The sequence below is a fragment of the Nicotiana tabacum genome, chromosome 22 (genome assembly GCF_000715075.1).
Source record: "Nicotiana tabacum cultivar K326 chromosome 22, ASM71507v2, whole genome shotgun sequence".
Taxonomy (NCBI): Eukaryota; Viridiplantae; Streptophyta; class Magnoliopsida; order Solanales; family Solanaceae; genus Nicotiana; species Nicotiana tabacum.
The window spans coordinates 169,006,732-169,021,324 of NC_134101.1; the positions used below are offsets into that span (position 1 = coordinate 169,006,732).

Genomic DNA, 14,593 nt, shown 5'->3' on the forward strand with positions numbered 1-14,593 from the left:
AAGAAAAATTCCACTGCTCCAAGTCCTATACCAAATGAGTTTTCGTCCATGTGATGACATTTTCAAAAGAAACCAAAGGATTTAATGGTATTGGAGGGAATGGATGTGAGTAATGGATAAAAATGTATGTTTTAACCAGTGAAGACCAATGCTGCCATGTACCAATGCCATTATCACTTCTTCGCCGTAATCTGTTGGAGCTAGTTTATATATTCAGGGATTCTTAGCTAGTTTATATATGCAGGGATTCTTTCTCCCCAAATTGGAAAAGAAACCAAGGAAATAAAGATTTTCTTTGGATTTATCATGGTTTTGCTTGCCACTTGTACTAATCTGTTAGGTATCATGTGACAAAGTTCAGGCAATCATTTTTCTTCTTCTTTTAGTGTGTATTTCTTCTGCTGGTATGTGGGTGATTGAGAAAGGACAGCAATCATCCCAAACAAAGAAAGAATTGTGAGAAGAGAAACCCCTCTTCTTTCCATTATATACTTTATATAGTGAAAAAAAATGCATGTCAAAGCAGGACTTATAAACAAAGTGGCGAACAGACCTTTCTATCCATCGAGTTTCCAATTTCGGGCACACAAATCTGATTGGGTATCTTATTATGTCACAAACTTCAACAAGTATGTGAAAATGCACGGGAGAAAATATTATTGATTAATTAATGACAATGATACAATGAGCCCTATATATATAATATATATCATACTCCTAATACATATGAGATTAGGGTTATTTACTACTATTTAACTATCAAACTAACACTCCCCTCAAGCTGGTGCATATAAATCATATGTACCGAGCTTGTTACATATATAACTAATACGAGGAGCGGTGAGGGAGTTGGTGAAAATATCAGCAAGCCGATCATTCAACTTCACAAATTTTGTAACAATATCTCCCGAGAGTATCTTTTCTCTAACAAAGTGACAGTCAATCTCGATGTGTTTAGTTCTCTCATGGAACACTGGATTTGACGCAATATGAATAGCAACTTGATTATCACACACAAGTCTCATCTGACTAATCTCACCAAATTTCAACTCTTTGAGCAACTGTTTGATCCAAATTAGCTCACATGTGGCCATAGCCATTGCTCGATATTCTGCTTCTACTAGACCAAGCAACCACATTCTGTTTCTTGCTATTCCAAGACACCAAATTTCCTCCTACTAAGACACAATATCCAGACGTAGAACGTTTATCAGAAGGTGATCCTACCTAATCAGCATCTGAGTATCCAACGATCTGCTCATGGCCTCGATCCTCAAATAATAAGCCTTTGCCTGGAGCTGATTTTATATACCGAAGAATGTAGACAATTGCATCCCAATGACTATCCCAGGGAGAATCCATAAACTGACTCACAACACTCAAAGGAAAGGAAATGTCAGGTCTAGTCACTGTGAGGTAATTTAATTTACCAATCAACCGCCTATATCTTGCAGGATCGCTAAGAGGCTCCCCCTGTCCTGGCAGAAGTTTAGAATTCGGATCCATCGGAGTGTCAACAGGTCTACAACCTGTCATTCTTGTCTCCTCAAGAATATCTAAGGCATACTTCCGTTGTGAGATCACAATACCTGAGCTAGACTGAGCGACCTTCAATACCCAGAAAATACTTTTATCTGCCCAGATCTTTAGTCTGAAAGTGCTGAAAGAGATGTTGCTTCAACTTACTAATACTGTCCTGATCATTGCCGGTAATAACAATATCATCAACATAAACGACCAGATAAATACAGAGATTTGAAGTAGAATGTCGATAAAATACAGAGTGATCAGCTTCACTACGAGTCATGCCAAACTCCTCAATAACTATGCTGAACTTACCAAACCAGGCTCGAGGAGACTGCTTTAGACCATAGAGGGACCGGCGCAACCGACATACAAGGCCACTAGACTCCCCCAAGCAACAAAACCAGGTGGTTGCTCCATATAAACCTCATCCTCAAGGTCACCGTGAAGAAAAATATTCTTAATGTCCAACTGATAGAGAGGCCAATGGCGAACAACAGACATGGATAGAAAAAGGCAGACTGATGCAATTTTAGCCACGGGAGAGAAAGTATCACTGTAATCGAGTCCAAATATCTGAGTATACCCTTTGGCAATAAGACGAGCCTTAAGTCGATCAACCTGGCCATCTGGACCAACTTTGACTGCATACACCTAACGACAACCAACGGTCGATTTACCCGAAGGAAGAGGAACAAGCTCCCAAGTACCACTCGTATGTAAAGCATACATCTCGTCAATCATAGCTTGTCGCCATTCGGGATGAGACAGTGCTTCACCTGTAGACTTAGGGATGGAAATAGAGGACAAAAATGACACAAATGCACAATGGGATGATGACAGACGATGGTAACTTAAGCCGACATAATGAGGATTAGGATTAAGTGTGGACCGTATTCCTTTTCGTAGTGCAATCGGTTGATTAAGAGGAGACAAGTCCGCAGTATTAGCAAGGTCAGGTGCAGGACGTGAATCAGCTGGGCCTGATGCTGGGTGCGGACGACGATGATAAGTCAGGAGTGGTGGAGCTGTAGAAGGTTGAACTGGACTAGGTGGTGGCACTGTAGCTATAGTTGGTGGAACTGGACTAGGTGGTGGCACTGTAGCTATAGTTGGTGGAACTGGACTAGGTGGTGGCACTATGGAGGAAGATGAATGGGAGATAGGGACTGAATCTCCAAAAGAAGGAACTAGTAGCACCTCAGAAACATCTAAGTGATTAACTGGACCTGTGAAGTATGATTGGGTTTCAAAGAAGGTAACATCAGCAGATATAAGAAGTGGTGGCACTATGGAGGAAGATGAATGGGAGATAGGGACTGAATCTCCAAAAGAAGGAACTAGTAGCACCTCAGAAACATCTAAGTGATTAACTGGACCTGTGAAGTATGATTGGGTTTCAAAGAAGGTAACATCAGCAGATATAAGAAATCGCTGAAGGTCAGGAGAATAACATCGATATCCCTTTTGCGTTCTCGAGTAACCCAGAAATATGCACTTAAGAGCACGAGGAGCTAACTTATCTTTTCCTGGAGTAAGGTCATGAACAAAGCACGTACTCCCAAAGACACAGGGTGGAAGAGAGAACAAAGGTAAGTGGGGAAACAAGACAGAGAATGGAACTTGATTTTGGATAGCTGAAGATGGCATACGATTAATAAGATAACAAGATGTAACAATTGCATCCCCCCAAAAACGCAGCGGAACATGAGATTGTATGAGTAGGGTACGAGCAGTTTCAATAAGATGTCTATTCTTTCTTTCAGCTACCCCATTTTGTTGGGATGTGTACAGACAAGATGTTTGATGAATAATCCCATGGGAGTTCATAAACTGCTGAAATAGAGAAGACAAACACTCTAGGGCATTATCACTACGAAATGTGCGGATAAGAACCCCAAATTGATTTTGAATTTCAGCGTGGAAGATCTGGAAAATAGAAAACAACTCAAATCGATTTTTCATCAAAAATATCCAAGTGCACCTGGAATAATCATCAATGAAACTGACAAAGTAGCGGAATACCAAGGTAGAACTGACCCGACTAGGACCCCAAACATCTGAATGGACTAAAGTAAAAGGTGACTCTGCTCGATTATCAAGACGCCACGGGAAATGGGAGCGGGTATGCTTACCGAGCTGACATGACTCACACTCTAGAGTGGACAAGTGAGATAAGCCAGGTACCATTTTCTGAAGTTTTGACAAACTAGAATGTCCTAACCGTTTATGTAATAAATCTGGTGGATCAGTAACGGGACAAGTTATTGGAGGAAGACAAGATGCGAGTCCATGTAATTTTGCAAGGATAAGGTAATAAAGTCTATCTGATTCACGTCCGGTACCAATGATCCACCATGTACTGCGTTCCTGTATAAAAACAAGGTCATCAAGAAATAAAACAGCAGATTTAAGTTATTTGGCTAAGCGACTAACGGCTATGAAATTAAAAGGACTACCAGGAACATAAAGAATTGAGTATAAAGGTAAGGAAGGAAGTGAACTTGCTTGACCTATTGCAGCTGCCATGGCTTGAGACCCATTGGCCATTGTGATTGTTGGAAGAGATTGGGAATATGAAATACTAGTGAAAAGAGATTTGTTACCAGAAATATGATCAGATGCACCTGAATCAATGACCCAAGACTCAGAAGTTAAAAATTGGAGACACAAGTCATGCTACTATTTGTTGGAACAACGGAGGCTAATCCTGAAGATGTCTGTTTACGTGCTTTGTACTGAAGGAACTCAATATAATCCGGTAAAGAAACCATCTGGATTGGATTCAATGCATTGGATCCAACGGATTGTGAGTTAAAGGCTTCTGATACGAATGTCATTATATATTGTGCCGAAAAAAGCAGAATTTTTCAAAGAATTACTGTTCTCGCCGGAAAACTTATTGTTCACGCCGGAAAAACCTCAAAGTGCTCGGAATAAAAAGAAAAAGGTATTAGGCTCGGAATTGCTTTGCGACCAGGCTGTCCTGAAGAAGCTCGGCCAAAAAATGGCCAGAAGAAGCCTCACGCGCCGGCGCATGACGACGGAGACTCGCCGGAAAATATTTTCCGGCGGCGCGTGAGGGCGCGTGGGCGGTGGTCTGCCGGAGAAGTTTTTATGGGTTGGTCACCGGAAGCTGATCTACCTCGTGGTGGTGTTGGTTTTTGCACAACACCGATGGAAAATGGTTTTTTTTCGAGAAAACAACCCTAAAAGGTCGCCGGAATTGAAGCACGACGACTGTTTTGGGTGGGTTTTCTTTCCCGGATGCTTTCTCACTGCCGCTCTGACACCATGTGAGAATGCACGGGAGAAAATATTATTAATTAATTAATGACAATGATACAATAGCCCTATATATATATATATAATACATGTCCTACTCCTACAACATATGGGATTAGGATTATTTACTACTATTTAACTATCAAACTAACAAATTACACCTCAAATTCTGCCAAAAGCTCCAGTGATTTATAGAAAAGGAAAATGCGGTATCAATCATAGATATACATTCAAGTGGTAGCATTACAGTGTATACCGTATCATTGCTTATTTCAAGTGATGAAGTTGTAGTAACCTGGACGACTAAGAGGGCATCTGTTGATTAAAACCTCTGAATAAAATCATAAATGTGGGCATTTATTTCATCAGGCTTTTCTTGGTTGATGAAGTGAGCTACTTCCTCCATTACAACACCCTCCTGCCAATTAGGCACTTCTTTCTTGAAACCACCATTGTGTATATACTCCTTGGTTCCTGGAACATTATACGTCGCGTCCAGATCACCCACCACAAACTTAGTAGGAACTTGAATTTTGCATCCCCTAAATGGTGCTGTAAGCTCCCAGTTTCTGCATTTAAAGAATAGACTTAAAAAATTTGGACGTATTTCAGCAAAATTATGCTGAAACTTTCCGTATTTCAGCAAAATAGACTATTTTTCAATTAACCATCCGAAAACTGACTAGCCCGTGCTATTTTTCACGATTTTTTCGCGAGAAGCAGACCCAATTCCATAGCGCAGTTGTGTGTTTTTGTACGGGCCTAACGGGTTTGGTCCAGAAAGTTCTCTACATCTGCTTATATACGTTCCAGAATATCTACTTGGAGCAGAAATATCGGAACGGATAGAATTTTCGAGAAAATACTAAACTCTCCTCTACGACAGTTGTTATATTAAAGATAGCTTCTTCTCTAGTGAACACCATTCATCTGGCTGGTGACAATGCAATAAGTTCTCTAGAAATGCAGTAACAAGACGACGGTTTAGCTCCCAATCATAATGAAGTCAGTTTCCAAGATTTCAATTTTTTTTCACAATACCTCATAGCAAAATTTAAGAGCAAAATAAATGACATCAAGAACAGAACTACAAAGCTGCATAAAGCCCCAAGGAAGAAATATTTAATGGAAGAGTGAAGACGCGAAATATTGATGGAAGAGTGAAGATTTGATAGCACATTACTCCAATGAGTTAATCAAGTCCTTAAAATTAAACACCAGCCAATCAGCTTTAGCTGCAACTGATTCTCTTAGTTGAACTCCTCCATAGCAAATAAACAAGTCCGCACCACCTGGCATACGAGCCTGCAACAAAAATTGCAGAAATGCAAAGCTGTCAACAGATATATCATTCAGAATCCTCAAATAATTCACAAAATAGCAGACAAGTTTGATGGTGTTGCTTTCAACATTTTCAAAAACAAAGTTTGCCCAAATAATTTGAGTTTTTGCAAACTCTGTTTGTTTAAGTTGTTCTGCAATAGATAAATAACAACAATTTTTCCAGAAGATCTAAATCTCAGTTTTTAAAATCTTTTAACAATTCAAAAACTACTTTCCAGAGTTTCTGAGTTCTTGAAAGTATTGAAATACTGAGTTTGGAAATCTTTTAAAAAAAACCACTAACTCTTTTTTTTTCTTTTTTTTGGCGAAAAGAACTCAAACAAATGAAGTTTGCAGGAAAAACTCAAAAATTGAGTTTGCAGAGTTTGTTTTCGTAAATTTTCAAACAAAAGCTAGATATATCACTCAATCCATCACCCCATTTTTTACCCTTTGGGTGATTGGAGTTGGTGGTCAAACAGGAGATGCGCGTATTGATTACTTACCTCAAGATCAGTGGCACCATCACCAATCATCACTACTGATTTGTATCCATGAGCCTGAAAGATTACTTAGCTTCATGAGCAATCTTTAAAAAAAGTTGTCTTAAAATAAGCAACTACATCACCAGTTGTTCCAGCACCAACCTTTTTTATTTGTTGAACGGCAGTAGGTTTTCCACCACTCCTTGAAGTTGGCTCATTTTTATCAAACCCGGCAGATTCTCCATTACTCCCAAAGAGCATTTGATTGGCAAAAATATTTTCAAGTGGTATACCAAGGATTGATGCGACAGGCTTCAGGAAATAGCTACGGTTAGAAAAAATAGAGACACATCTGATATGGAGATAGAATGACAACTGATCAAACTACAGTCATCAGAACACATTTTTCACTCAAATAACTGCACCAAATAATTGGGTAACTAGCAGAATTTTTTGAAAGTCTAATTGGACACTATGGTAAACAGAACCAAGTGATGACCCAAATCTTTCATCATATTAAAGGTAGCAAACCAGAAAATTCTTGTTTTCAGGTTTGCCCTGACACCCCTTGTTCCAACTACTGGAAAAGTTTATTAGCGTAACCTATTCATAGTTCATACGTATGATAACATTTATACAAGAAGATGACCAGCCAATTTTAAATGTTCCCAGTAAAGCACTTCGCAAAATAAAACTTGGAAATCAGTAACAGCAGCGAAGAATAGAATAATATCCAGAATGATGTTCCAAACTCACGAGGAAAGTTTGGAACTTCCTAATATTATAAGAAGTGCAAAAACACAACAGCATATCTTTTAATATGTTTATATCAGGTGCAAGATGAACAAATAAAACTAACCATAAACTAAACATTTCAACAAGGGAAGTACATTGATCATTTGACGAAACCCGCCTGAGACCAGATAAACATCTTTCTTTTTATCCTTCAGTTTCTTGACCAATAGATCAATGCCAGGAGAAAGTCTGCACCAATCACAACCAGAAAAGATTCAGTGGCCTAAGCTTTATAAAGTAATCAATCAACTAGCTTCAAAGGGACACCAGACAATAGTTGATTTATTTAGAATTTTTAAGGCATCGATATATTAGGCAAGATTATCTTTGAAAAGATTTCAACAACCCCAGCTGATTAAAAAAACAACCAACTAGCTTCAAAGAGACACCATTAAAACTGAATTGTTTGGCAATTTTTTGGGGTTGAACTAGCCAGATTATCTTATACCATTTTGCTTAATACACAAAGAAATTGTTTTTCACTTGCAAAATTAATAAATTGTACGGGATTTCCTTTAGAATTGCTATTGATGAATTTATAGCTATGCCAAGTAGGGAGACACAGTTTGCTGAGTGCACAGATACAAATGGTCCAATGGGAGCAAGAATTTCCAGGAACATTTGGAACACTGTGCCTGTCAATCCTCCAGAGCAAGGTAGCAATATTCCTTGTCGGGAAGGTTGACCCCCCTCTAATTTTTTTGTTTTCTTTATTTGAATTGCGTTTTCACTGGGGACTTAGATATACTGAAAGTCAATTACACAAAGCTGTATATCATTGTTATTCACAAACTAACAGATGGCTGAAGGAATACAGGTATGAAATTTGGAGGAACCAATTAACTGTAACCATGGCAAAACTTTTATATAACAAAGGCTGAGCCCAGACCCAAGCTTATGTTATGGTCTATCTCTATCACAGGCTTACAGTAAAAGCTGGTTATAACACTTTTCAACAATTTTATAATTGATGAAAACTTAAGTGGCTCTTCTAGTCAAGCCATCTCTTTTCCTTTGTAATGCCATACTGAAGAAAGAGCTGCCAGGGGCCACGACCTCTCTTAAAATTTGCTAATCCTTGAAAGATCCTGAAGGGTGGTTGAGTAGTTAATACTACTATCACTGTTGTCTGAACTGTAAGACTTAACTCTTAGGATAATTAATAAAGAGGGCTACAGCGCCCGGAGGTTAGGAAAGAACAGCTAGCTCCTGGTTTGTACTGGAGCTATTCCTTCTCCTTCTGTAATTCTGCATCTTCTTGATGCATTAACTAATGCAATTTGAGTACTTCATGAAAAAAAAATAGCATTTTAAATTATGCCTAACTACTTCCTAATGTATTGATTGCTTTGGAGAATCTATTAACTGATAGTTTTTGTGTTAATTACAATATTTCTGTAATTAGTCAAGTTGCAGGAATAATGAATCCAGACAGCTATAGCATCTGAAGTCTGAACATCAACACAAGAAAGGTTTTAAGAACTCACTGGAACAAAATTGACAACCACGACCATATAGCATGCTCAGTCAAAAAAAAATCCAAATAACTAAATGGGCAGTTATGACCGAGGCCCCTAATTAAAAGGAATAGCAGATAGTAATACTCTGTACCTATAAAGCAAATCCACTCCTTACATGTAACTGTTCAATTTTTCTATAAAAGGTGAAAATTTGAAGACTCAATATGTCATTGTCTTTCCTTTTAGTAAACTCGTAATAATAGTTCGTAGAAATTGAAACCTTATGTACCATAGGTGATAAAAGGCACATCATTACCTTGGAGGTCTCTTAAGAAAATCCTGGAGTTGGGACAATGAAGGGTTGATAAGAGACAGACGAGCTGCCAATGCATCTTCGAAAGGAACAGAGCCATTCATTGCCCTGTCAAAGTCAAGACAAATGCGACATGAAATCCTATAGCATTTAATATTCGATTATAACCATTATCTGCTACATTTTAAAAAGGCAGCTAACCTAGCAGTCCATTCTGCTACAGCCTTTCCAGCTCCACAAAACTCTGCAAATTCATCTATGCCCTCGTCTATGCACACAGTGCTATCCACATCAAAGCATACAGCACTCGCATTTTGCCAAACATCAAGAACTTCTAACATAATTCAGAAAACCATCAGTTTGCTACATAGTCATAATCAATTACCTACATAATAAAACTCAATCCGTATATCATTTTACTGATCATCAATCAATCAACTTCGTCTCGATTCCGAACTAGTTGAAGTCAGCTACATGAATTCTCTATATTTCTTTTTGATAACCTGAATTCGCTATATTTCTATTCAGGCCAGTTTCATTTACAAGCGTGATTAGCAAAATTATAGGAAATGGCTCCATAACAAAGACGACAAACTTTATAGTTTTGAAGACAGGATTCAGCCTTTTCACTTACACACACACACACATGCACAGATACAGGCCAAATTCATTTTACATGCATACAACAACACCCCAGTAAAATCCCACATGTGGGTTCTGGGGATCATTTTACATGCATGAATAGAGAAATTTAGAAACAAGCAATCCATAACTAAACAAGATTCAGACTTTTCACTTACAGACACACAACACAATACATATTAGCCCCACCAAGAATGATATCAGATCCATCTTTACCTTTAGATGGTAATGTATTGTCAAAAGGGGTAACAGCAGAGGCTTCAACGGGCTGAACTGAAGCAACAAATGAATTAAACAACTTGGAATTTCTCACCATTCCAATTGGCTGAACAGAAACTCTAGTAATTTTTGAAGAAAATGTAGGAAGTGGTACCGAGCTTTGCTCTCTAGAGACAGCACGAACAGATTGCGCTTGAAAACTCATCAGTCCCTCCATTAAAGCCTTAATAATCTTGAATTTCACAAACCTCGGATATGGTTTCGTTAAAAATTACTAAATTTTTATGTGTAATTTAAGGATGTCTTGCTCGAATCCTATTTGAAGCTTGAGAGCTGACCGAGAACCGGCAGGTGAAGTGGGTGCGCACTCGAGGGAATACAGTGTAGTGCTTCGCACCTTTAGGGTTGTGGACCTGATCGGCCTTTCAAAAAAGCAAAGCTTCATGACTAAACAATATTAAATACTTAATACGGAAAAGGTAAGGGTGTCTAACTGCCGGGCTGGGCCGTGCTTGGTAGGCAAAATTTGGAACCATACGGGTTGGGTTCTGGCCAGTTAAGGGTTGGGGCTTATCGAATTTAACGGATTCGGATTTATTCGGGCAAAAAATGAACCGTAAGGGTTACGGGTACAAGGGGTCGGGCCGGGTTCGCGTAATTTTTAATTTTTTTTAATTTTGTTTTTGTATAACTATTGTAAGTTATATTAATCTATATCTATACTATATGAAAAGCACGAAGACTCTTAACGAAATGTCATTTGTCTTTTCTGTCCTTTAAAAATAGTTAAATTACTATCTTGTCCAATGTGAACCCTATTTTTAAATGGCAGAAAAGGCAAACGATATTTCGCTAAGGGCTTCGTACTTTTAATATAGTATAAATTTAACTATTTTTTTAATATTTGGGTAATCAAATAATTTTTTTCTTATTAAATTTTTTCTTAGTTAATCTACGCAGAACTCCTAATTATTAGGAATTAGAGATTGAGTAAGATTTTACCTCGCAATTTTCTATAAATTAGGCCAAGTAATAACATCTTACTTTTAAGTTTCTTTCACGTATAGGTTATGGGTAAATAAAAATTTTGATTCTCATAATATTCACGAATTCTCAAAAAATATGATTTTTAGGTGGTTCATATAAAAGAAAAGAGGCCAACAGGCCAACGAAAACTAACAAAACAGTTTTTTTTTTTTTTGAGCAAACAAGAATATCTATATCTATGTATCTATCTATACTATATTAAAAGCACGAAGGCCCTTAGAGAAATGTCGATCGTCTTTTTTACCCTCTAAAGATAAAGTTCATACTAGACAAAATAGTCATTTAATTATTTCCCTAATATTTTGGACTTTGAAGTCAATTAAAAATTTGTTTATCAAATATTTCCTTATTTTAAATATATACAAAATCCTAAATATGAGGACTCTTCTCAAATCCGTCTAGGTTTCCAAGTTTGTTTTTTAACGATGCTAGGAACCGTAGGCAATTTTTTTTCCAAGGCTTTGCCCTTTCTATTTTGATAGAAATAATTTAATTATTCTTGGTCTCAAACTTAGATAGTTAATTATAATAAAATTCTATATATTTCCAAATTCCCATCACGCATATTTATTTTTCAAATCTCTAATCTTTTTGTTTTGTTATAAATAATTTAAATTTTGCTTGAGCTTGAATAGTTAAATATAATAAAATTAAATCTTTGGTCAAATCCAAATTATACATAATTTTTACATCTTTTTAGTCTATTTCCATTAGAGTTATCGGCTAATTTGGTAACCAAAAGCGAAAAACAGGCAAAATAATTTTTTTAACAAATTGTTATTTTGAATTTTGGTTTCTTTCTTCGTTTATTGAAATGGTACGTTAACTTTTTGATAGATTTAACTAGAACCGTCCCAAAATATTGGGGCAACTGTACATCTCATCATTAGAGCAATAAAATCTATATTTATCTATCTATACTATATTAAAAGCATAAAGGCACTTAGCGAAATGTTATTCCCTTATTAAACCCTTAATTTTTTTTTTATATTAGACAAAATAGTTATTTAATTATTTCCTAATTAAAGAATTTTAAGATCACCTAAAATTTTATTATTATATTTTTCGGTAATTAAACTAGGTGGGAATGGACTTTAAAATCGAATAACACTTTTACCTTATATAGATTTCTTATTTAAAGACCATTAATATTAAAGTTGTATTGAACTATTCCTATGAGATTCTTTACTATACAAAACGTGAGTTAGCAATTACAAATTCTCAAATAAAGATTCAAAACATATGATTTTTCTTACTATTTGAAAATCGAATTCTTATTGGAAAAAAATATAATTATTGTCAAATATTTAAAAATTAGAATAATCTAATATTTAGAATTTAAATTATAGAAACTAAGTTATTTCTTTTAATGTTTAGAACAAATAATTAATTATTGAATTAACTAATTAGCAAATCCAATTCAATTTATTTTACAAATTTATCGTATAAGAAAATTTATTTGTTAAATTGACAAAACGCTTAATTTATTTTTTAAGAAGAGTATCGATGGTGAAAGAAATGATAAATATAGCAAAATCAATTATAGTATAAAATTAAGATTCAAATAGGTAAAAGTATAAATTAGCAATAAGATAAAATTGTAGAAGACAACCAGTTATAAATGAGTTGTTATTTGTTTCTTTCTTGCATTCAGTCCAACAAATGAAAACGTCTCGCTAAATATTTATACTAAGTTTTTTCTTGTAAAATATTAGTTCAATATTAGTCATTCTTTAAACGTTAAAATTGTCACTATCAAACTTTTAGAAGATATAACACCAACTTTTTTTAATTTATTTTTAATTGTATTATTTGTCAAATCTTTAAAGAATTGTGATAAAAATATTTTTATATTTTATTTTCAGTATTAAGTCACATAAAAACAACAATTTTTATTTCGACATAAATTCGGATAAATCACAATAACGCTCTAAATAAAATTTCTTCATTTGTTAAGCTAACTAATGGGAATAATATTTATTATTTAAAAAAAAAATTCTTAAGTTTTATTTTATAAAATAAATTATCTAATAATATGTATGTAATTTTTAAAATTTGTATATTCATTGATATAAGTACACGCGCAAAGCGCATACTCGAATACTAGTATTGTATTAAAAGCACGAAGGCCCTTAGCGAAATGTCGTCCGCCCTTTTTACCCTTTTTAAAATAGAGTTCACATTAGACAAAATAGTCATTTGATTACTTCCCTAATATTTAAAAATAGTCATTTAATCAATTCCCTATTATTTAGGAATAGTTATTTAATTACTATTCCTATAATACTTATAATTGACACACATACTAGGAAACATTTTCGTTCTCTACATAATAGGAAGTTTTCGTCCAACTCTTTATTTAGGAGTATTATTAAATTTTTCTTTCTAATTTAGGAGGATCTTTTTTAGTTAATAAAAATTTGTCCAATTTACACACAATAGGAAGGTTTCAGTTTTTCTTTAGTTAATAAAATTTTAACTAATTCACATACTAGGAAACTTTTGATACTTTCAACTATATTTAAATTTAGGAGTATTAAAATTTCACACTTGAAAAGTTCTTAAATTTTGACTAATTCATGCACACACTAGGAAAGTTTTGATATAAATTTTTGACACTGAATTTTTTATAACTATATTAGATGAAAACGAGCTCTTTGAAAACTTATAAGAGTCTTTTTTTTAATAAAATTTTCACCCAATTTTATATACGCCTGTAATTCTATAAAAAGAAGTTATAATTTCACCTTTTTATTATCGTAATTTTGCCTTGTTGGAGCAACAATTACAAAATTAAAGGTTTTAGGTTTTCTTTCTTTGAGCAATTTTTTTACTAGCAGTTGAATTTTGCATTCATGTATTTGTATTAGTAGTTGAATTTTGCATGCACGTATTTAACCAATACATCTTATTTTGCTGATCTGGATTGTAAAGCTTGGTTGAATAGAATCCTTTTTGTATTAGACTGTATGCTTTAACCTTTATTTAAGTTATTTCTTTTACTATTTTTTCGTGCTCTTATTGGACCTTTTTTCTCCGTTTTTAGTTGCTTTTAATAGTTCTTATATTGGACAATACTGTATTAAATTATTTTTCTTAAAATTTTAAGATGTTGCAATTAACTAAAATTTTAGTTATAATTATTTTATTTGAACTACGTAGGAAGTCCTAATATTTAATACTCTAAAATCAATTAAGATTTTACCTTATGAAATTTTTAAAAATAATTTATTTATTGGAACTAAAAAGCACGAAGGCCCTAAACGAAATGTTATTTGTCTTTTTTACCCTCTAAATATAAAGTTCACACTAGATAAAACAGTCATTTAATTATTTCTCTAATAATTAAAAATATTTTGTGTAATAGATTTCCTAATATTTAGGAATACTCATTTAAATATTCTCCTGCTATTTAGGACTTTAATTTTTCTATTCCTTTTAGATCTACAAGTCGTGCCTTTTCAAATCCATGTAGATTTAGTAGTATTAAATTTTATGAA

The 14,593-nt window shown here is 34.7% G+C and overlaps 1 protein-coding gene across 4 annotated transcripts; it reads right to left on the reverse strand.

The window, feature by feature from the left end:
• Window positions 1-4,979: 4,979 nt before the first annotated feature.
• On the reverse strand, window positions 4,980-10,473 carry LOC107780735 (phosphoserine phosphatase, chloroplastic-like). 4 transcript variants are annotated; one of them, XM_016601314.2, is made up of 9 exons: window positions 10,201-10,467; window positions 10,044-10,095; window positions 9,387-9,516; window positions 9,189-9,293; window positions 7,508-7,601; window positions 6,780-6,929; window positions 6,639-6,692; window positions 5,993-6,114; window positions 4,980-5,378 (listed from the first exon to the last, which is right to left on the reverse strand). In XM_016601314.2, exons 1-9 carry the CDS (start codon window positions 10,261-10,263, stop codon window positions 5,132-5,134), a joined length of 1,017 nt encoding a protein of 338 aa, XP_016456800.1. In that variant the 5' UTR covers window positions 10,264-10,467; the 3' UTR covers window positions 4,980-5,131. The 4 variants fall into 4 exon arrangements, with proteins under 4 accessions (XP_016456800.1, XP_016456799.1, XP_016456797.1 ...); XM_016601313.2 differs by having other exon boundaries at window positions 9,387-9,519; XM_016601311.2 differs by having other exon boundaries at window positions 9,387-9,519; window positions 10,044-10,473.
• Window positions 10,474-14,593: the final 4,120 nt, after the last annotated feature.

Excerpts from the sequence above, each read along its gene's own strand:
- LOC107780735 (XM_016601311.2), bottom strand. The coding sequence starts at position 10,263 with ATGGAGGGACTGATGAGTTTTCAAGCGCAATCTGTTCGTGCTGTCTCT. Across the intron at positions 9,294-9,386 it reads GTAGCAGAATGGACTGCTAG|GGCAATGAATGGCTCTGTTC; the intron begins GTTAGCTGCCTT and ends TGACTTTGACAG. Across the intron at positions 5,379-5,992 it reads GACTTGATTAACTCATTGGA|AAACTGGGAGCTTACAGCAC; the intron begins GTAATGTGCTAT and ends CTTTAAATGCAG.